The sequence below is a fragment of the Pelophylax lessonae genome, assembly GCF_965119305.1.
Source record: "Pelophylax lessonae genome assembly, chromosome: 4".
In the NCBI taxonomy this organism is placed as follows: Eukaryota; Metazoa; Chordata; class Amphibia; order Anura; family Ranidae; genus Pelophylax; species Pelophylax lessonae.
In genome coordinates this window covers 479,105,814-479,129,437 of record NC_138771.1, presented here as the reverse complement: position 1 = coordinate 479,129,437, position 23,624 = coordinate 479,105,814, and the positions used below count along the sequence as shown (strand labels likewise).

Below are 23,624 nucleotides of genomic sequence, written 5' to 3'. Positions count from 1 at the left end.
GGATCAGTTTGTGAAGCCATTTGTCCTGAATCAAGGAAGTCCAAGGTCCCAGAAAGAAGCGAAGATGTCCCCCCCCCCCCAGAAGCGCATGAGGGCGCCCCTTCATGTAGACGAGAATTTGTCTACAGATCCGGACTGGCCGGTCTTTGACTTACCGGACCATGGCTTCTTGGAACTCCCAGAAGACCTGAATAGCTTCCCTTTTTCTGGTGACCCGGAGGTACGAAAAAGCCACTTATGAGCAGTGAAGGAAGGCCCCAATCTGATGTGGTGCCTTGCCCTTAGTGGACAGAGGAAGAAGTACTCTTACCCCTTCCCCGTAAAGCCTTTGATCAACTCATCCAGAGAGGATGCAAATAACATTTCCCCCATAAAAGGGAAGATCAGTCAAATTCTTTTTGGAAGCCTGGTCCGCAGACCAGCTTTTCAACCACACCATGCATCTAATCGCAATCCCCACTGCCGACACTCTGGCCACTAGGGGAGACGCATCCAGAGACGCATCACACATGAACACCAGGGCTTGAGCCATCTGGTCCATTAGTTCCAGTACCGCTGGGGGGGGTAGCTGTTCAGTGCCAAAGTTACCCTTTAGTAACTTCAGTCAGTCCCTATCTGACACCAGAACATTCACAAATATTGGTTTCAATATGGAACCCGCTAGCACGTGTAGAGGGCGGGACAGACTCCACCAGTCTATCCACAGGGTCCGCGAAGGTCCATAATTCTTCCACCAGAACCACAGTAGACTTATTCAGCCTGGAAACTGGGTGAACCACCTTTGGTGGCACGGTCCAACTAGTGGGAACTGCATCTGTAAATATCTCCTAAACATGTACCGTTTAGGAGATATTTACCTTACATGCAGCCAGTGACGTCACTGGCGCATGCGCTCTGAAGGAACGGCCGCTGGTGCCGTTTCTTCAGAGACCCGTGCCGTGACTGTCAGCTCCCGCGGGCGGGAGTGACTTCACCGCGGCTCCGGCCAATCAGATGGCCGGATGCCGCGATCCCGGAAGACAGGCGACTGGACATGTTGCCCATCATGCAGGTAAGTGGTCTGCACGGCAGGGGCTCGTTCTAAGGTAAGTATTGCATAATGAGCTAGTATGCGATGCATACTAGCTCATTATGGCTTTCTCTCACAGGTTGCCAAAAAAAAAAAAAAAAAGTTGTACGGGTTTACAACCTCTTTAAAGTAGTGAAAAATTAAAAATCACAAAATACCAAAATTTCCCTATTAATAGCCAAGACCGAAGTCCCAGCAGGGAACTAGGTCCTATTCCTAAAACTAGGCAGAAACAAACTAGATGCTGTAGCAGAGTGTGGGGTTATGCCTGCAGGGACAACCCCCATAGGCGCGGTAAAGCTTTTTTCTGCCTAGTGTCCTATTCCTGATGGGAGGGGCCTAACCTAATCGTCTAAAGATAAGGAGCTGCGTCTGTCGATGACGGATAGAGAAACCTAGGTTTCGTTTCAAGTAATTTTCTAGCAAAAATAACGGAATTTAACTTATAAGAAACAAACGTCAGAAAAAAAATGGCTTAGTCCAAGTGGTTAAACTGCCCTCATTTACAGACTGAAGCTCATTTCTTTGATCTAAAAGAACAAAAAACAAAAAGGTTGCTTATTATCTAAGCACTAAGCAATGTTGTGATAAACTTTGCCAGCTACGTTTTTTTTTGGACAGCGGTCAGCTGTGAGCAGAGAAAGGCTCTGCACTGAATTGTGGAATTGACAAATTAAGATTGTGATGGGGGTTGAATCGCACTTTTAACGATTTGTGCAGCTCTAATGGAAACCCAAATTCTAAAGGTGGTGATCCTCCTACAGCCTCAGACAGTGTTCTGTTGAAATACATAGTATAATGCCCAGCCCTACAGAAACTTACATGTTCTCCAATGCTGACTACAAGGTGTTTCTCCACTTCTGGGCTTGCGAGACAGAACCAGCAGGGTCCTGTAGGTTGTGCTAGTTGATAGAAGAGAACATTTTTGATTAGGAAAGTATTCAGTAAACAGAGCAAAATAAGACCTCAATAATGTGGCAAAGAGTACGACAAGAATCTAGCAGATCCCTGCAACTGCATGTACATGCTGACAGCTACAACCACTCTGCCTGTAGGAAGTGATAGGCCGATAACTAGTAGGTAGCTGCTATTAGGGGATTTAAAGCTGCTTGCGGCATGTCATCAGGGGGCTACTCCAAGAACCAGGAAAGGATCCCCCCCCACCCATTTATACTTGCGATACGGCATCTGGGACCTCTGCACTGAGAACCAATCGATCAAACACCGTTTTTGCCCCGGTTCTGAAAGCTCCTCGAGCAGAGAGCTGCTGCCTGTCAGCAGCTATCTGCTCTGCCCCCTCCTCGCTCACTGGAGTGCTGGGCTGTAGAGGGGCGGGGGGGAGCAGCCAGCTCAGGCTCTCAGCAGCTCGCTGAGGGGCTGAGCCGGGTGTCTGTCCAGGCAGCTGGCGGATCCCGACTCCATGGTTGTGATGATGCGGTGCCTGGATCGACTTCTGTAACGTCAGCAGAGAACAGACTTCAGTCCTCTCTGCTAAAAATGGGTTACAGGAGTGCAGAACAAACTGCACTTCTGTGATCCATAGGAAAATGTACAGCCAAACGAGCTTTGACTGTACATCTCCTTTAAGTGAAGAAAATTATGAAGTTCCATCAGATTGTCTCCTTTTTTGTCCATTTGGGAAATTGTTCCACTGTGCTGTCACTAAAACAGAAATATAAAAATCACCCCAATTTTAGTAAAGATGGCAAAAACCTGATGGAGGTTATAACCTTTCCACACTTAAAAAAAAAAAAAAAATAAAAAAAAAAAATAAATAAATATACATGCACACGAAAATTCTAGAAAAAAAAAAAAAAAGGCAACACTTCTGTCTTTGCCCCCATTTTTTTTTTTATGAGCTGAACTGAAAGATCTAAGATTTTTTCTATGTACACAAAAGGCCCATTTCTCTCAAATCTATCAAAATCTGTTAGTGAGCACTTCTTTGCCGAGATAATCCATCAAACTCACAGGTGCTGCATATCAGAATGCTGATTAGACAGCATGATTATTGCACAGGTGTGCACCTTAGGCTGACCACAATAAAAGGCCACTCTAAAATGTGCAGTTTTACTGTATGGGGGGGGGGGGGGGGTTCAAAAACCAGTCAGTATCTTGTGTGACCACCATTTGCCTCACGCAGTGCAACACATCTCCTTGGCATAGAGTCGATCAGGTTGTTGATTGTGGCCTGCGGAATGTTGGTCCACTCCTCTTCAATGGCCCTACAAAGTTGCTGGATATTGGCAGGTCCTGGAACACGCTGTTGTATACGCCGATCCAGAGCATTCCAAACATGCTCAATGGGTGACATGTCCGGTAAGTATGCTGGCCATGCAAGAACTCGGATGTTTTCTGCTTCCAGGAATAGTGTAAAGATCCTTGCAACATGGGGCCGCACATTATCATGCTGCAACATAAGGTGATGGTCCTGGAGGAAAGGCCAAACAATGGGCCTCAGGATCTCATCCCAGTATCTCTGTGCATTCGAAATGCATGCAACAAAATTCACCTGTGTTCGTTGTCCATACCATAACCCCACTGCCACCGTGGGCCACTTGATCCACAACGTTGACATCAGCAAACCGTTTACCCACATGACGCCATACACGCTGTCTGCCATCTGCCCTGTACAGTGAAAACCAGGATTCATCCGTGAAGAGAACACCTCTCCAAAGTGCCAGACGCCATTGAATGTGAGCATTTGCCCACTCAAGTCAGTTAGGACGACAAACTGCAGTCAGGTCGAGACCCCAATGAGGACGACGAGCATGCAGATGAGCTTCCCTTAGACTGTTTGTGCAGAAATCCTTTGGTTATGCAAACCGATTGTTGCAGTGGCTGGTCCCAGACGATCTTGGAAGTGAAGATGCTGGATGTGGAGGTCCTGGGCTGGTGTGGTTACACATGGTCTGCGGTTGTGAGGCCATTTGGATGTACTGCCGAATTTTCTGAAACGCCTTTTGATAGAGAAATGAACATTCAATTCACGGCAACAGCTCTGGTGGAAATTCCTGCAGTCAGCATGCCAATTGCACGCTCCCTCAAAACTTGCGACATGTGGCATTGTGCTGTGTGATTAAACTGTACATTTTAGAGTGCCCTTTTAGCTGAAATTTTAACGAAACAAAGTGCACTGACTTAAAGTAATGACAGGTACATTCAGTTGCTTACGGTGTTTTCTTGGTTGTTTTGCCTGGCCGCCCCTCCCATCCGACTGACGTTTCTTTCCTTGTGACTGCTTCAGATCAAAGAAGAATTGCTGTGCCGGCACATCCTAGCAAGGAAAATAGATTTTTTTAAAATTATGGTTCAAAACCATCCAGGTTTAAAATGTAGCGCTGGTGTTTATATTACAAATATGTGGCAACAGAAATCTTGCAATAAAGAAATAACCACTTTGCGCAGTGTTACCAAATTTTTAATGCTAGTGCAAAGCCTGCATTTACAGCCTGTGATCAGCCAGAGAGAGCAGGAACCCCATGGTCTACTATGACAGTGGATAAAGTTATGCTGACCCTAAAAGAGGTTGGAGTGGAACACTGGGCAGTGCATAAGACCTTTGGTTGTAGCAGTACGTGAAAACCTGTGGTGGACGGGGTCTGCAATATTAACATTATTAAACTGAACTTATAAACAGTGTTCCTGAAGCTCCAAATCACCAATGAGCTTGGTATTTTGATGCCACTGGCCTAGTAAAGCCAAGCAAAAGAATGGATAAAAGCAGGAGCCTGACCAGGACACTTTCTCTGTACTCCTTTCATGAACTAAATTTTAAAAGTCATTATATATATATATATATATATATATATATATATATATATATATATATCATACATGTTATTACTTAACTGCTCTGTGAAGTGGTTTTGCACAGAGTAGCCCAGATCCTCCCTTCCGAGTCCCTCCTCGGTGCTCCTGGCCTCTCCTTCCTGTACAGTGCCCCCACAGCAAACAGCTTGCTATGGAGGCACCCGAGCTGAGCCACAGCTCCCTGTGTGCATTAAGACACGGAGCCATGGCCTGACCTCGCCCCTTTCCTCTTTGGTTCACTGACCGTCTCAGCTAATGAGGGGAGTCCCAGTCGGCAGAGTCTCTCGTGCAACTTCGCTAGATCGAGACGGGGCTCGAGATGAAAGAAAAAAAAAAAAAAAAAAAAACACTTTGTGTGCTTAAAAGGAGGGACCCCGTCTGCGATGTGGGTCCTTACCCATGTTAGCCTGTGGAAGAGGTACTCTTACCCCCTGCGAGACCTTTGAGAAGGTTGTCCAGGGTAGCCCCAAACAGGCGATCTCCTTGAAAAGGCAGGTCAGTCAAGGCCTTCTTTGAGGTCTGATCTGCAGACCAGCACTTTAGCCAAAGTATACGCCACTGAGTCAGCCCAATAAGGGGGCAATATCGAGCACGGCATCGCAAACAAACTGCAGCCCCTGCACTAGCTGGTCCAACAGCTCCTCAAATGGCAGGAGGAAGGAGGTCTCCTCTCCAGGTCACAGCGTAGTTCCGTCAAGGTTTGCGAGACCAGGGCAACAGTAAACACCGGTCTTAATGCAGACCCTGGCAGGGAGTATATATTGTGGGCCACAGACTCCACCTTTCTATCCGCCGGATCCTTAAAGGACAGGGAATCCTCCACTGGGATCATGGTAGCTTTATTCAGCCTCGAGACCCACACACACAGTACATTTCTTTATAAGGGACTCCCCCAAAGGGGTAGAGTCTAGCAATCCGCTAGACACCCCATGGGAACGCTTTGGGCATGTTAAAATACACGGGAAAGAAAAACCTTTGCCGCTCTGGATGGCTTGCGAGTGCCAAAACATAACCTGTGCCTCAGTCGCAGCTGCATCCTCCATCTCACTCACATATACAAACAGTGCATCCACCAGCGCCTTTTCATGCACGGTGGCAGAATGTCTTCCTCACTGTCAAAGGAGACAGGGCATGAGGCAGTAGACCCGGCAGGGAGACCCGTGTCTTTGGTGGCTGAGTCAGACTCAGAATCTGAGACCTCAGATGAGGCAGGGGTAGGAGGAGAGCATGTTTTTTTGGCACCTAGCCCTTTAAAGGCCACCTCCACCCGGGATGCAAACAATTCTAGGACTGCCGACAGTGCATCAATTGATAGCTGGGATCCGGAGGGCTCTGCAGCCTCCTTGAGGGGGTCAGGTGGGGACAAATGTTCTGCAGGGTTGCACCATGTTGCACCAGAGGAACATGGAACATTTTCATTTTTTTTTTTTTTTTAATAAAGTCCCACCACGCTACAGCGCGAGAGAGAGCGAAAGAGAGACCCCCCCCAGCCTCACCACCCTACACCAAAGACGCGCCAGGAGGCCCAGAACGACTGCACAGCACGTGTCGGCAACAATCTCGATCAAAGAAAAGATCAGCACCAAGGTAAAGGGAGGGGCTCCACCCTAAAAGCCTCCAGGAACTCCCATCAGTGATTCCTATGAGAAATCCACCAAAAAAAATAGCGCCGGGTGTACGAAGATGGCCGCAAATCACGCAGAGCACGTGTGGCTACAAGAAATAGGTTGGAAGATGGGTCCTGGAGTAACAGGTAGAACCCCCCCACCTGCAGCCTAAAGCTCTGTCCCAGCCCCCGGGAGTAGTCACAAACATCCCAATAGCCCCGACTAGTGGGGGGGTGAAAAGACAGAGGGGAACCCAGGGTTGTGAGGGTCCAACTGTCCTAGGGAGGGGCTCCACCCCAAAACACGCCAGAGGAAGAGGGGGGGGGGGGGGGGATAGATTTACTCCCCATACCAGGGACAGGCGGGTGCCATGTCCCAACAGAACCCCTCTTCGCCGAAGTGGGGGGCTGTCGGCCAGATAGGAACGCTGCAACTCGGGCCTAGACCCAATCATATGCGACCTGGCGAGACGGTTAACTCGCGGGGCCAGTCCCCGTCCAGTGGGACTATGTCGCGGCCGACCTAGCTAAGGTCGGCTGGGTTGAGCACTGGATCTATATATCCAGCCCATTGCCCAGATCCAGCATAGTTGCTTGTAGATCTCACAGGAAAAAAATCCTGAGAAAAGGCTAACCAAAAAAAAAAAAAAAACCCTTTTGCCAGGACCAGAGATTCCAGCAAGGAACTAGGCCCTTACTCCTGACTAGGCAGAATAAAACTGACATCCTATAGCAGGCAGAGAGGGTATACACCCTGGGACTGCCCATAGGCGTAGCCAGAACTTTTTTCTGCCTAGTGTCCTCCATATCAGTAGGGTTATGCTGCCCCCTACAGGAGTAGATCAGAAGACTGCATCCATCCATGAATGATAGAGAAAAAAAGGGCACAGGGCTCGATACGAGGATTCTGACAAGTATACGTTGAAGAGCGTCTGATTTCTGGAGGTTAACCTTAAAAAGTTTGATAAAATTTCTGTAATTCACGTAGGAGCGACAGTAGGAAAATGATAGGGTTGGTGATTGGGGGAGGGAAACTACACCACACCATGTTGTCTACGCAAGAGTGACTTTATGATGGTAACCCTGGGCATTGAAGCCTGAGATATCCAGGTTTCCATGAAAATTTGTGGTGAAAGGGGGCAACCCTGCCAGGTCCCATTGCAAATGTTGAAAGGGGCCAAACTGGTGCCATTTCTTGCAACCATGGCCAAAGGTGTGGAGTATAGAGCTTTCATCCAGAGGCCCATGGGGGCCAGTAATCCTACATGTGCCAGCACACCATGCATGGAAGTCCAATCTACAGGAAAAAGCTTTTGATGCATCTGTAGGACAGCAGAAGTAGAGGGGAGGACATGTTTTTTGGCCCTAGAAGTTACATTTATCATGCAGATCGCATTCTCTCACTTCCCCGAAAAAGCTTACCTCGTCTGAAGAAACGATCTGTTGGGAGAACTGGGCTGAGCCTGGCTAAGACTTGGAGATCTAGTCACAATTTAATAAAAGAGATCCGCCTATAACTGGTGCAGCATAGGGGGATCTTTATTGGGTTTCAGAACTACCGAGATTTGGGCCCTGGTCATGTATGGTGGTAAAGTGTGGTCCTTCAAGATGGAAATAAAAACGCCTCGAAGAAGGGGGTGAGCTGTGGTAAAAAGGACTTCTAGTAGAACACAGTAAGGCCATCAGAGCTGGTAGCTTTACCACTCAGGGTTCAATGTGTTGCCATGATCAATTCTTCTACAGGAATGGGCTTGACTAGGGTTTTCTGGACCCTTCAAATTTACTTTAGGCTGTTGAAAATGTAAATGATTTAGGGTTAACACTTCAAATACCACTGTTGCATTGTGAGACATGACACATAGGCACGCTGGTACAGACTCAGGAGCTGTGGCAACAAAAAAGTTGGCACTAAAGTTTGCATTTGCATATGAATAAACATTGTGTGTGTATTTTTCTCTTGTCACTAATTACCTTTTAATATCTCAGAGAGCAGTGGGGATGTCTAGACAGACACTGGTGTAATGCAGTGTATATTTGATATTTTCCCTATGAATAAACATTTTGCGGCAACCAGCAGTAGTCATTTTGTGTATTTTTCTAGTTGAGCAACAATGGAGACACTTTCCCTTATACTGGTAAAGTAGTGTTTTAGTGCCGCAAATTATTGGCAAGTCTCAGGTTTCTATACAATTAGTATTAATCCCACAAATGTATCTTTATTTTTGTTGCTGCTAAAATAACAATAGCGGGAGCCTGGAAGAAACCTTTGGTCTCTTTAGGGATGGTGAAACATAAGGTTGTATGGATCAATATCCACGATTGCAGTCATGGGCTAAATATATGCACATTGAGCGAACCCTCATCCTCAGTGCTGTCCTCCTCTCAATGCGTTCCCTAGGTCTCCCTCACTACTCTTTTCTTCTATTCCTTTTGGCTACCTGCTCTTTCATATTTGGTTATGCTATATATATATTATATATATATATATTTTATGCATCAAGAGGTTATGCCGCTTTCAGGTTACGGCTATGCTGTTCATTCATTCATTCAATGTATTTTCTTCCAAGCATACCGAATGAGACAAATAGGGGTTTATTTACTAAAAGCTGGAGAGTGCCGATTGGTTTCTATGCAGAAGTGAGACTTATTTTGCACGCTGCAGCTTTAGTAAATCAACCCTAATCACAAGACACCTATAATCAGAATATGCTTTACTAACACTTGCTCTGCTGCCAAAAGACTGGGTTCTAAAAGCCTGTCTCATTACCTCCAAACTGTTGCTCATCCATTTGTATATAGCAATGTTGGTGGCATTACAATGTAGTAGTAGTAGAAGAATTATACACAATTATTCTGAACATTTTCTACACCAAAATGATTGTTTACATCTACCATCTTGAATAAAGAACTTAAAAAGGAAGAAGATGATCAACTACCTCTGTGGCTTCAGTCACATGACTCTTCTTGCCTTCCTTTGCTGCTTTCCTGTAGGGATTTTCACTGACATCAAGTGGCTGTTTCAAAAGCTCTGTCACATCCATCAAACTCATTGGTACAGTGGTAAATGCATAGATGTACTGCAAAACAGGTTTCCAACAATTTTACACTTCAGAGATAAACTATATGGCCATCAGATTGCGAACACCATTCACAACACCTATGAGACTGTTGAATATACTATTCCCAAAACCATGGGCATTAGTCTCACCTCCTTTCTTTGTGGCTATAACAGCCACCACACAAGAGTGGAATGCCATGAAGTGCATCTAGGGGGATTGTGCCTATTCAGATAAAAGCATTGGTGAGGTCAGGTACAGCCATTAGGCTGAGAAGACCTGGCTCACAACCCGCATTTAATAGGGTTGAGGTCAAGGTTCTGAGTGGGCCACTGCATTCCACACCAAACAAACCATGTTTTTCTGGAGATGACTTTGTGCACAATCATCTGCAAACAGAAGGAGTGCACAGTGGTCCAAAAATATTTGCCTGTTGTGGGATTACCAGTACCATTCCCTGAAACACCTAAACTCAATCATTTGGAGGGGCATCCACACACTTATGCCCATATACTGCAGGTGTGATGGTCAGGTGTTCACCTTGGCCAATGAGGGCTCATTTACACAGCATCTAAAACATGTTTTAAACAGATAAAGTTATATTGTACAAATCAAAAAGCAGCATATACAGACAAAGGAAATGCACGAAAATGGTCAAAAGTCACATAGGATACAATCTGACAACAGTAACTGTTAAAGAATCTCAAAAAAAAAAAAATTTCAGGGTACCCCCCCCCCATCCATCTCATACCCCAGAGATGCAGTGTCCTAACACTCAATACAATACTAACAGTGCCATAAACAGCATTGCCTAACCCTACCATCCACCAAGTAATGAGGATAAGGGTTCCAGAAACCCAACCAAACAGTAGGGAGAGTAAAGCCCCGTACACACGTACCGATGGTCGGCTTACAAATGTTCCTCTTTTCTCCCCGGGATGTCGGTGTCTGCTGAAAAGTGCAAAGACAGCACAAGGACAGCACAAGAATTTTGTCCGCCGACTGCAGAAGTGATGTCATGTAATGGTTAACTTTCCCTGTGTTTTCTATTTTCTGAGCATGCCCAGTCTTGCAAATCTGCGGTCTGTCGGCCGAATTGTGTACTGACAGGCGAACAATCGTCCGTTCTGGTGTCGGCATACAAATATTTTCATGTTTGCACGAAAGACTTTTGTCCGCGGATTGTGCGCAGACATCTGTCGGAGGCACCATACTAACACGCGTACAATCGGCAGATCCTTCGTCCACCGACGTTTGTATGCCGACGATCGGTACGTGTGTACGGGCCTTAAGAGGCCACATCTAACCCCCCGCGTCAATCCACCTGGACCAGATTTTGTCAAATTTCCTCGGACATCATCAGCTCTCATATGCAATTCTGTACAGAGGCAAAGCAGAGTTGACCGCGCTCCACCAGGAGCCATGGGCAGGAGGACCCCCGGACTTCCATTTCAGTAATATTTCTCGTCTAGCATAGAACAGGGTGAAGGTCAGGCAGAGTTTGAGATACAGTATAGAGGGGGGTGGATATCTTCTAAATGACTCAGTAAAAAGAATCAGAGGGTTCAGGGGGGGGGGGGGGGATCACCATATCCCACCAAGAGTGGACACCATCGCCTCCCAAAAGGAGCACAGCCTGGTGCAGGACCAGACCATGTGCCAAAAGGACCCCTCCTCTAAACCACATCTGGGGCTGCTAGGATTCAGCAGGAGAATATTCAGGAAAGCCTGAGCAGAGCAGTAAGCCCTGTGGAGAAACTTAAATTGTATAAATCTATCCCTAGCTGCTACCAAAGAAGTTGTAAGATAAAAGCAGTAACACAATCCTCCCACCCCTCAGTGAGCTCAGGAATGTCTCCCCTACATCAAAGGATCTAGTCGGTTTAGCGTCATAAGCTACAGTCAGATACAAATAAATGGTGGACAGTGGTTTAACACCCCAGAGATAAGAAGCAGCTCCACAAATCCGACTCCAGGATCACAGGCTCCGGGAGCTGGGCCCCCGATGGCGCGCCTCAGCTGGCAGAATCTGAACTCAAAAGATCCCGGAAGCTGATATAATCGCCTGAGGTCCCGAAAGGGCATAAGTCTCCTATGTTTCATCACATGCCTCAGAGTAGTGATCCTTCTGGCCCACACCGAGGGATCTGGGGCCGAGTTCAAAAGAGGAAGCATAGGGTTATTCCACAAGGGAGTATGCGGAGAGATGGAGAGGCCTCTCATAAATCGCGCTAGCACACTGCATCTAACACAGGTTTACATGTGAACATCATAATGTTACAAACCGGAAGAAACCCCCCCCGCCAAGAACACACGTCTAGCTCAGTATAACTATTGTGCAGCAAAGCAGTACAGAGAGCAAAATCAAAACACAAGTGTCCCTCCATGGTCTCAAAATCTTTTTTTTTTTTTTTAAATAAAAAAAAAAAAAAAAAAAAAAAAAAAAAAAAAAGGAGGACATAATTCCAATTGCTTTCATATCCATAGAGGGGCACATAAGTTTTTAAAGTGGTTCTAAAGCCTGGGTGTTTATCCTAATGCATTCCCTGCATTAAACGTATATAAAAAAAAAAAAAAAAAAAAAAAAACACCCTGCTAACCATTTCCATAAACTGGAAATCGACCGATTATCAGCAAAGCCGATCGATCGAGGGCAGATATGGACTTCCCCCCCCCCCCCAGATATATCAGAAACGGCTATTTATTTACCGATATTTCAGGGAAAGTGCTTGTCCCGGGGTGATGCCTGCAGCTAGAGGCATCACCCCGGTATCGGTGTCCATAGCAGACGGTCAGCTGTCTTGTAATGACAACCGATGCGCCAGGGTCTCCCATCCCACCGGGGAGACCTGGAAATACTAGCTTGACCGCCGCCGTCCGACCCGGGTCTCCATTTCTATGAATTCGGCACCACCGCGCACCCGGAAGTGATGTCATGACATCACTTCCGGGTACTGGCGGCGCCGAATTAAAAAATAAAAAAGCATTTTAAAAAAAAAGTCAGGCTTGGTGTTTTGAATGCTTAAGTGCAGAGGAGGGGTTTGGGGTCTTTTAGACCCCCAGATCCCTCTACCACAGTACCTGTAGACATTAAAGAAAAAAGTTTTATTAATGTCCAAAAATAATTGGCCGATACAGATACCCGATGACCAAAATAATCGACGGTATAAAAAAAAACCAAAAAAAAAAACCACGATATCGGTCGATCACTACCATAAACCCTTTCCTGAGCCTGTCAGCGATCCAGCACTGTGCCTGGCTGCGATCTACTCTTGCCTATTTTTCTCCTCTCACAGAGACTGGCAGCAGAGGGAGCCAATGGATTATGCCGCTGTCAAAATTCTGTGAGGAGGGAGAAGGGGGTAGATCAAGCCATGCTGTGTGTTAATGGACACACAGCCTGGCTCAGAATCAAGCCCCCAGGTTTGCCCCTATAGCAAAGAAAAAAGGAGCCAAGAGTGCTGGCGGGAGACCCCAGAAGGGGAGGTTCAGGATTGCACAGAGCAGGAAAGTAAAACATTTTAATAAAAAAGCCATTAACAAGGACTAACCTTTAAGACATTCAAAAGCAGTCCAACTGAGTGATGCTAACACAGCAAATGCTAAAAAGCCCAAGAAATACAGAGAACTGTGGACTGCCTGAGCTCAAAAGCTGTCTGAAGGACCGTGCATCTGAAGATATGAGATGAGGCCGCAATATCTACCTGGTAGAACCTGTTGCTGAAAATCCCAAGCAGCAAAGATCTATTTAGCAGTGTGCCCTAACAGGGAAGGGTGAAACCTAGTACATGAGACTACAAGTTTGTATGATGGTCCCGTGTCTAAAGTCAGCCATACATGGATTGAAAAGTCAAATTTTGATCCGTGTATGGGCAAGCGAGATTGTACAAAAGTCGGTCTACCGCCCTGCTGGATTTTCCCCACTCGATTACCGCCGCAAGGTATAGCTGGCCAGTGTGTTTTTTAAAGGCGGGGAAGGATTCCCCCATCCACATTGTAAATGATAAGGTGGTGCATTGGGGTCTATTTGGGATTACAAAAAAAGTGTTGTTGAAAGAAGCAGTAGCTGAGAGATGTACTCAGCCTAAAAAGAGAGAATTTCTCTTTTTTGTTAACTAGAGCTAGAAATAGGGATGGAAGAACAAGGTCTTTTTCGAAGTTTAAGGCAAAAAATTAAGTGCTGGGCCTCAACAACACCTTGTCTTTTCACAACAAGAAAGGGTTCCTTCAGGATACATCTGCCAGTTTAAGATACTCCTGTTGCAGATATGATGCCTAGAAAAAAATACTAGCTTGTGGGTGAGAGTTAAAGTGCAGAAAAACCAGATTAAGTGCCAACGTCAGAGGGGAATGGAAAGGAACAAAGGGAACCCCTGAACAAAATGGGTTTTAAGCAAAGAGTAAAACATAAACAAAAACATACAATGTCCAATCAAATGGGGGCATGCCAAAGTTTTTTCACAGATGAAAACACAATTTTTTTTTTTTAATTACCAATGTTTTGATGGGTCACAGCTCACCCTTCAAGGCAAAAAGGTACGGGTTTTTTTTGCATGGGCTCAATCCCCACTGCACTGCCAATGGCCCCTGCTGCCGTCAATCGCTCAGAAGCACCCAGAGGTGCTTACAAAAACCCTTCTGCCTTTAGAACCACTTTAAGCTACCAGACCAATGTCAACTATGACAAATAAGATTGTCCAGCGACCAAATCAACTTGTCCCCTGACAGCAAAATGTTGCCTTTTAGAGGTCTGGAATGAAATTAGGCAAATGTGACTGCCTCAACAAATGCTTCTAGTCGGAGAGTTTGAATCCGAGACAGAGTTTCTAAAGTTTTTCATGTAGAAGAAACACTGATTTGAGGGTTCAGGATTCATCTAAATCTCCAACATCTGGAAGGTCAACATGTTGTTCAACACAGCCTGTGCTGACTGTTCCCTCAAAATAAGGTTGTGCACTATGGGGATACCATGAGACCACAGCAGGGCTAGTATTGAGTGAGACTGAAGAACAGGGCCAAGAACTAGTATTGTTGGGGCACCACAACAAAGCATAAGAATCACTAAAGTGCTGGGAACTTTTCCTGGCAAAAGAGAACTAGTTGGAAAAGTAGTTGCAAAAGGCAAAGTCTTTGCAGTCTTAAATAACCCAAACAGCACAAGCAAAAAAGACTGATCCTCCAATTTCAGAGTGATGTGAACTGCATTAAGAGGACTTCAAGGACAGAATAGACAGAGCAGAGGATAGCATGATTTCAAGTTATAGACAATGACGACAACAACAACAACTACAGGTACACTGCAACCAGCCCAAAACAGTTAGTAGAATGCAAACAGAGAACCAGTACAGGTTCCCCCCACCTCATGCAGAATCAAACATGTTAGGATTTCATAATGTATAGAATAAGTACAGAGAAAAAAGTCTGAATATTAATTTTATAAAATATTGAAGCATGGTTGTAGTGGGAGGGGTTTTAAAGAAACATCCTTGTATGCTGTGACACAAGCAGCTACACGCTGCATCCGTGGTAAGATAAAGACAAGGATATAAAGAAGTCAAGGTCAGTACTATATTACCGTGAGAAAACACTATACCATCACGATCACGTTAAACACTGGCATTTTAAAAGGTTTAAGACACACTCAAAACCCCAGTGACAACATAATTACCTTTTTCTTACCGGGATTGCCCACGCTTGCCAGGGCTATAAACCGGCTCACATGCTGGGCACTTTCCTGCAAGACCACATGATTTCTGTAAAGAAAAGCGAATCGTACATAAGAATTTATAGAATATACATCTTAGCAAAAACCCATCAAAAATGGGCACCCGCTGAGCAACCCTCATTCCCTCTAATGTTGGAAACTATGGCGTATCAAAATGGCTATGATAAAAAAAAAAAAAAAAAAAAAAGACAGAAAAGCTGAATGCATTTTGGAAGACAGGTTGCTCCAGGTTCTTCTAAATGCTGGTCACATACTTAAATCCCAACCAGGCGGTCAAGTGGGTCCTTGGAAAACGCAGAAATGAACATAGCAGCATAGTGTAAAATACTCAAAATAATAAAAGACTTTAAAATTTTAATGTCTTGCAAAACACGACAGGCATGCATATCTCGAGTCTCCCTAAAAGAAAATCCAAAATCTTTATCCTTTCCAGTTTGAGCAGACAGTTGTATGATTACTTTTACAGCCTGTGCTGTGGGTTGAATGAGTTTGGCTGTCATTCAACCCCAAAGACTGGGGACATTTACTGGAAGAAAGGTACTGTGGGGGCAGCTCAGGATTACCCACTTGCTTACTGGGCACCAATACCCCCCCTTCCTGCCCAGGCCAATTTTCAGCTCTCTCACACAATGACAATTGCATGGTCATACAACACTGTATCCATTAGGATTTTTTTTTTTTTTTTTTTTTTAAAAACACAAATAGAGCTTTGGTGGTAGTTAATCACCACTTGGTTTATTTTGCTAAAAACAAAAAAAAGGCAGAAAATTAAAAAAAAAAAAAAAAAACACACACACACCACTAATGTGTGCTGATGGGCTGCACTTAGAGGCGGCACTGGTGGTCACTGATAGCCACCGATTAACAGTACTGCAGGGCATTGATGTGCACTGTGTGGGAGCAATGTCCCTCTAAAAGAAGCTGGTTAATGGCTTTCATCTTTTAACGTAGACAGCAGCGGGAGGGAAAAAAAATAAACATAACCAGCTTCTATTTACTTCCGTGACAGCCGATTACGTGGTAAAGAGCCCGCTGTGATTGGCCCTTTTACCTGATCTGCGATGAGCCGAGTCCATGTACGCCCTACCAGCATTTTAAGCCCGCACTGTAGCCTTTTTTTGGCTTTAGTAGGGGCACCAAATAGTTAAGGCAGGTATTACAGCAAGTGTCACTTTTTTCCCCTGGAGTTCTGCTTAACCATCTTGGGAGAAAAAAAAAAAAAAAAAAAAAAAAAAACCTCCTCTATCCTATTTTTTGTGGGATTTTTATCAGCAAACACAAGAGTAATATTAAAATTGACATGTTTATTTCATAAAAAATAAACCCTCTGGTGGGGGGGGGGGAATCTGAAGGTTCAACAAATTACAATATACAACATTCTTTGTACACTATTATGATATAATGCGGCGTATGTGGGCTCGACCAACCATCCACAGAGCCCACATATTCCCCCAAATGTATAACAATTACAACAACTTAGCCCGTAGTGGTAATTCCAGCTAGTTGTAGAAGTTTACCAATCATGCAATGCTGTGTGTAGTGGATGCTACAATTGCTGGGATTCCATCGCCTTTCAACTTTCAAAATTGTCTTCATCAAGGATGTTAATTACCACTCTAAGTATATATAGTTGCCATTACAAGTTGAAGTTAAAGAACATTCAGGCATATTAGCAGCTTCCCCACAGTGCAGGGGTTAATGTTTCCACAACAATATAAATACACAAAGACCTCAAAAGGTGCTGAAGACCCAAAACGTGTTAACCTCAATACTGAGGCTTATTCATCTGTGGTACACTAGAGGTATAAAATACACACAGCTGTAGTGATTTCTCAATAATTTAAAGATCTCTTCTAAATAGTCAATTTTTCTCTGTTCACTTACGTGGGGTTAATGATTCAGCAGAACCAGACGCCAAGTAATGGAAGATGTATAGCCTGAGGGGCCAGGAATTCCCCCTGACTTGACCGAGTATCTTCTCGCCATGTTGTGGTGGAGAGAATGGCGTCTGAGGTCCCCAGCGTTTTCTTACGTGGACCGCTCGAGTTGTCCACACACATTCCCCTGGATCCTCCCATCGGGTCCTACGTCACCCGCGTACATTGCATCTGCCGAGGTTGCCATGAGACACCAAGAAAGGAGCCAGGAGCGCCTCTGACACAGGAAGTTTAAGGCTTCCGACCTAACCATAGCCAGGATTGGACCCGAGAGGACTCACCAGAACTCTGGTATATTTACCCTCATGCCTGAAAAATTGCCCCAACATAGAAGGGGCTTACTTGTGCCAGGTGTACACGCAGCATTGTATTGATGGAAGAGTTCTACAACTAGCTGGAATTACCACTACGGCTAGGTTGTTGTAACATGTGGGCTCTGCAGATGGTTGGTCAAGCCCACATACGCCCCATTATATCATAATAGTGTACAAAGAAAGAATGTTGTATATTGTAATTTGTTGAACCTTCAGATCCCCACCAGAGGGTTTTTTTTTTTTTTAAATCACTCATGTGTTTGCCGAGGATAAACAACTTTTACAGAAGCTTTTCAAGAATTTGTGAAAGTGGCCAAGAATGCTGCTCATTTTAGGAAATCCTAGAACCTCTGCCGGTTGTGTGGTAAGGCAGGGTCTTTTGCAATCCATAGGTCAGCATTAGTTCTTGGTTGAGGAACTTTCATGGTGGACTAACACAAAGCATGGGTGATGTATCTCAAAACCTAAAGCCAGATTCCAGGCAAAAAAAAAAAAAAAATATATATATATATATATATATATATATATATATATATATATATATATATATATATATATATATATATATATATATATATATATATATATATATATATATAAAAAATACACACATATACATACATTTTACCCTACTTCCCCATTCCTCTAGGCACCCCCCCTCATGTTAACAGAGGATCCAGGTGCAGGGCACAACAAATCCTGTGGCGCTAAATGAAGCCCGAGATCGCCATCCCTTACTGTCCTTGAGGTTGTCCTCTTCGGGACACAGAGGCCCAAACACAGAATAGAAGGGTCTATGCCATGCTTCATTATAGGGCTTAATTGTAGTGGCTTCTTGTGAATTATACGGTTGTAGCCCGTTTTTGTTGTGCGCATCTCAGGTAGGCAAGAAACAAAACACAGATTACAGAGCACAGTACCCATGGCTTCTCCTTGTAATGAATTCAAGCCGTGGAACAGTATACCTTTCAAAATTTGCACTGAATGCTTTGCATCTTGATTTCTTTTATGCTTCAATTTGTATCTGATTTTAAAACAGAAGAAGTTTTACCTACCTGTAAGGCAGCCTTTCATAGTTTTCTCCATGTAAAGCAGAGAAGTGGTATCGGGGTTTTAGGCTGGCTGCAAGACTAGCTACCTGCTCAGAACCACATATCTTTAGGTCAACGTCTGTCTGAAACAAAGCATGGTAAAGCATTTGAGAAACAAAACCAATGAAAAACATTTCTACAAAGCCATCCTGATCCATTAGAATTGTAAGCTTTTTAACACATCTCTACGCACCGTAGGATTGCCGTAATTCCACACATCTTTGGGCCACGGTGAGGTTAGTAATATGTCCACACCTCTAAATTTTGTGTTGGATAGTAAGGACATTTTCAGAGAGGTTATATCCTTGGAGGTAAAGCAATAAGCAGGAGCGGGATCACTAGAGGATGCTATGCCACTCAGATAGGCGATCTGGAGACCGGAGGCACCAGTAAACACTCCTCTGCGGCCTGAAGACAAAACAAACATTTAGGTCACTGAAGATATATTGTGAGTCAGGTTGAAAGCACTTTTGGCAATAATGCTAATCATAGTGAATTAAGGTTTTAAGAAAAAGAAGAAGAGAAAAAAAAAAAGTAAAACAGGCAAATAGACTGCACTTTGCAAGTGCAGTTTTTCCAGAGCTTAGAAAATGAGATGCAGCCTCTTTGCAAAGAAAAACCAAATACTATGCAAGGAAACAAAAAGGCTCACATTGACAGGGTCTCAAACACGCTAATTCTCCAAGCTATAGTAACCGCTACTAAGAGTGTGGTCTTCAAAGTCAGCTTAATGATGCCTCTTCCAAAGGCTTGAAAGGCCTTGCAAAAAAAAAAAAAAAAACACCCGACAAATCAAAAAGCTCCATGCTGCCACCTGAGCTTTTAGGGTGCTAATGGCTAACCTGATCTCCAATCCCTCATGGAGAAATTCTATATATCCCCAGGATCATGAATTGAAACATTGCTAGATTTTGAAGTAAAATGGCCCTTGTTACTATCTTTTTGCTGGCAAGTAAAGAGGCAAGGAGCAGATTTGATTTCCTTCTCAGCAATTCCTCCTCAGAAACCACGCTGCTAGTCTGCACACCCACTGATCGTTAACATCCAATAGGAAACATTCTACAGACTTCATAGAGTGAAGAACCGCAGCCCTTTTGGCCAGAATGGAGCCATCAGAATCACAGCCGCAGTCGCTTTTAGAAACTTTTTCAGGACCAGGGGAACTAACAGGAAAGGGGGAAATAACCCAGTTGATAAGGCCAAGGATGGGTCAGCACTTCAATTCTCAAAGCCTGATCCCTTCTGCAGCGAGAGAAGAACTCCGTAAAAAAAGGTTTGCATTTTACCGATTTGCGAATAGGTCCACAAGGATCTTCCATCACTTGAAAAACCTCCCACTTTTTAAGCAGGGAATCCTGATAAGGATACCACATTGCAAAATGCTTCGGGTTACCAAAAGTACGTTTTTGGCAACCCCACTGTTTTGTGACAATATTATCAATGTAAGCGGGAAAGGGGAACACCCTCGCTGCCTTGGAGGGCCTGTGGGTGCCAAAAGGGACCAGTGCCTCCGACGCAGCATCAGCCGCATCCTCCATCTTTAAAGTTTTACGCACTGACACAATCAGCATGACTAGAAGAGCAGGGGAATCATCATCACTATCTGAGAACACAGGGTGCGTGGATGCAGACCCAGAAGGGTAACTCGCATCCGTCGCTTTTTGCTATAAAAACAAGGAATATCCTGGGGCGCCTAATGTGTAGAGGATAGATGCTGTCCGATGGGCCACAATTGATGTTCCTATGCTGCCAGCCAATAGAGCATATGATGAGGTGCTAGGACAGATTGCAACATGTGTATGCAGCGCATTCTATGCATTAAGGTGAAAAACCTGTTTAGGCTGGCCCCCAGACCCCACCTTTTTCTTACCTGAACCCGATCGTTCCTGGGATGAGCACGAGCCCAGCAGCTCCAGCCACTGTCTTGGGTCCTCATTGGATAGAGTGATAGCAGCAGGAGCTACTGGCTCCCGCTGCTGTCAATTAAATCCAGGGACACGGGAGCCAGGCCGATTCCTGTGGGAAAATCTTTGTTGCAGAACTTTAGCTCTTTTAGTAAGCCTCTGCGTCAGGCTAATGAAATTTTTTTTTTCTCTTTTCTTTCCTTAGCAGACTGGATTTAGACAGGTGTAAAAACAGACCATGTAAATCAAGTCCACCTTAAAAACCTGACAGGCGGACCAGATTGGATGCTTTATGTATAAAAAAAGGTGCCTAATGTGCAAGATGAAAATAAAGCCCAAAAATTTAACTAATACAGGCACCACACTGCTAAACTTTGATTACATTTTTGTGCTTTAAAAATTACAGCCAGAAGCACCAAAATTACCAAGGTAGGTGATGTTAGTAGCCAGCTCACAGCCATCAACATCTTGAAAATATTTCACGGTTTCCTGGTTATTTGCTCCAAGGACGTAAGTTTGAATAGGAGCTGTAAAATAAAAAAAGAAATTTACTCTTAGTTTATCAAAGTTGTGATTTTACCGCATTACTAATGAAAACCAAAACATGTAGGAAGTTGCTAGAATAAAAGAGGGAAAAAAAACACACACAAACACACACACACCTCTTCCCTGTTTCATACAATTTTTACCCAACTGTGAACCCTATGAAAAGGCTGAAAAGTGTGAACTCCTGTCCTGCATCTTTGTTCAAGGCAAAACAGAACCAAAGAAATTCCAAGTTCAACTTACCGACCAGCCTGCTAACCAACCAAATTGTCCTGTCCAACAGCATTTAAAGAAAACAGGGGTGTATTTTGCACACATTTGCAAATACATGCATAAGCTACAGAGCCCCATTAAGGTACCCCAGTATTTTCTGTAGTCCTAACTCTTAAATTTGAGAGCCTCCACAGTGAAAGCACATGCATTATAAAGGATAAGCAGAGGGCAGGTGAGCCTGGAGATTACAGAATATACTGGGATGCCTCGACAGGCCATGTAGCTTTTAAGCATGCATTTGCAAATGTGTGCAAACTAAACCGGTTTAACACATACTGTTAGACAGGACAATTTGGTTGGTTAGTAGGCTGGTCCATAAGTGGTGCTTGGTTTTGTTTTGCCCTTTCATGTGCTCCTTGCTGCAAAAGCCAGGTATAGGTGAGGGCAGTGGCCATGTGTTTGGATCTTTGCTCCAGGTCAGTAACTCACCTGCTAACGAAGCCAAGATCACGTTGACATTACGTATGTGCACACATCAGCTTTAGGGTTCATGCACACTGGGGCTTTAAAAAAAAAAAAAAGGCAGGAGAACAGCAGTCTCAACAATCGTGCCCAAGATGCATTTAGGCATGTCAAGCACTTTGTTATTGGCCAGGATAACTTTATTGGAAAAAAAAAAGCCACACACAACTCAAGCGCTAGACATTTATGCTCCTCTCCTAAACATGACTTTTGGGGTTTCCCCCCCCCCCCCTCTAAACACCTATGCATTTTTTGCAGAAACGGAACTACAGTTCATTTAACATGGTTTCGAAAAAAAGAGAAAAAAAAAAAAGAGGAGAAAAAAAAAAGAGAAAAAAAAAAAAAAAGGAGAAAAAAAAAGAGAAAAAAAAAAAAAGAGAAAAGAGAAAAGAGAAAAAGAGAAAGAAAAAAAGAGACACAGACAGAGAGAGAGACACAGAGAGAGGAGAGAGAGAGACACAGAGAGAGAGAGAGAGAGACACAGACAGAGAGAGAGAGAGAGAGAGAGAGAGAGAGAGAGAGAGAGACACAGACAGAGAGAGAGAGAGAGAGAGAGACACAGACAGAGAGAGAGAGACACAGAGAGAGAGAGAGAGAGAGAGAGACACAGAGAGAGAGAGAGAGAGAGAGACACAGAGAGAGAGAGAGAGAGAGAGAGACACAGAGAGAGAGAGAGAGAGAGAGAGACACAGAGAGAGAGAGAGAGAGAGAGAGAGAGAGAGAGAGACACAGAGAGAGAGAGAGAGAGAGAGACACAGAGAGAGAGAGAGAGAGAGACACAGAGAAGAGAGAGAGAGAGAGACACAGAGAGAGAGAGAGAGAGAGACACAGAGAGAGAGAGAGAGAGACACAGAGAGACAGAGAGAGAGACACAGAGAGACAGAGAGAGAGACACAGAGACACAGAGAGAGACAGAGAGAGACAGAGAGAGAGACACAGAGAGACAGAGAGAGAGAGAGAGACACAGAGAGAGAAGAGAGAGAGAGAGAGAGACAGAGAGAGAGAGAGAGAGAGAGACACAGAGAGAGAGAGAGAGAGAGACACAGAGAGAGAGAGAGAGAGACACAGAGAGAGAGAGAGAGAGAGAGACAAGAGAGAGAGAGAGAGAGAGACACAGAGAGAGAGAGAGAGACACAGAGAGAGAGAGAGAGAGAGACACAGAAGAGAGAGAGAGAGAGACACAGAGAGAGAGACACAGAGAGAGAGAGAGAGACACAGAGAGAGAGAGAGAGACACAGAGAGAGAGAGAGAGACACGAGAGAGAGAGAGAGAGAGACACAGAGAGAAGAGAGAGAGACACAGAGAGAGAGAGAGAGACACAGAGAGAGAGAGAGACACAGAGAGACGAGAGAGAGAGAGAGAGACACAGAGAGACAGAGAGAGAGACACAGAGACACAGAGAGAGAGAGAGAGACACAGAGAGAGAGAGAGAGAGACACAGAGAGAGAGAGAGAGAGAGACACAGAGAGAGAGAGAGACACACAGACAGAGAGAGAGAGAGAGAGAGACAGAGAGAGAGACACACAGACAGAGAGAGAGACAGAGAGAGAGACACAGACAGAGAGAGACAGAGAGAGAGACACAGACAGAGAGAGAGACAGAGAGAGATACACAGAGAGAGAGAGAGAGACAGAGAGAGAGACAGAGACAGAGAGAGAGACAGAGACACAGAGAGAGAGAGAGACACAGAGAGAGAGAGAGACACAGAGAGAGAGAGAGACACAGAGAGAGAGAGAGACACAGAGAGAGAGAGACACAGAGAGAGAGAGACACAGAGAGAGAGAGACACAGAGAGAGAGAGACACAGAGAGAGAGAGACACAGAGAGA

General features: G+C 44.7%; 1 protein-coding gene across 1 annotated transcript in view; it reads right to left on the bottom strand.

Annotated features, from left to right (window-relative positions):
- Nucleotides 1-23,624, bottom strand: part of CWF19L1 (CWF19 like cell cycle control factor 1) — a 61,488-nt gene that overhangs the window by 30,452 nt on the left and 7,412 nt on the right. The window contains exons 4-10 of the mRNA XM_082255930.1: nucleotides 20,941-21,042; nucleotides 18,805-19,019; nucleotides 18,576-18,694; nucleotides 15,213-15,297; nucleotides 9,425-9,565; nucleotides 4,244-4,346; nucleotides 1,892-1,971 (exon numbers count right to left, since the gene is read on the bottom strand). Coding sequence (XP_082112056.1) covers nucleotides 1,892-1,971; nucleotides 4,244-4,346; nucleotides 9,425-9,565; nucleotides 15,213-15,297; nucleotides 18,576-18,694; nucleotides 18,805-19,019; nucleotides 20,941-21,042 — 845 coding nt within the window. The remainder of the gene's footprint in view (nucleotides 1-1,891; nucleotides 1,972-4,243; nucleotides 4,347-9,424; nucleotides 9,566-15,212; nucleotides 15,298-18,575; nucleotides 18,695-18,804; nucleotides 19,020-20,940; nucleotides 21,043-23,624) is intronic.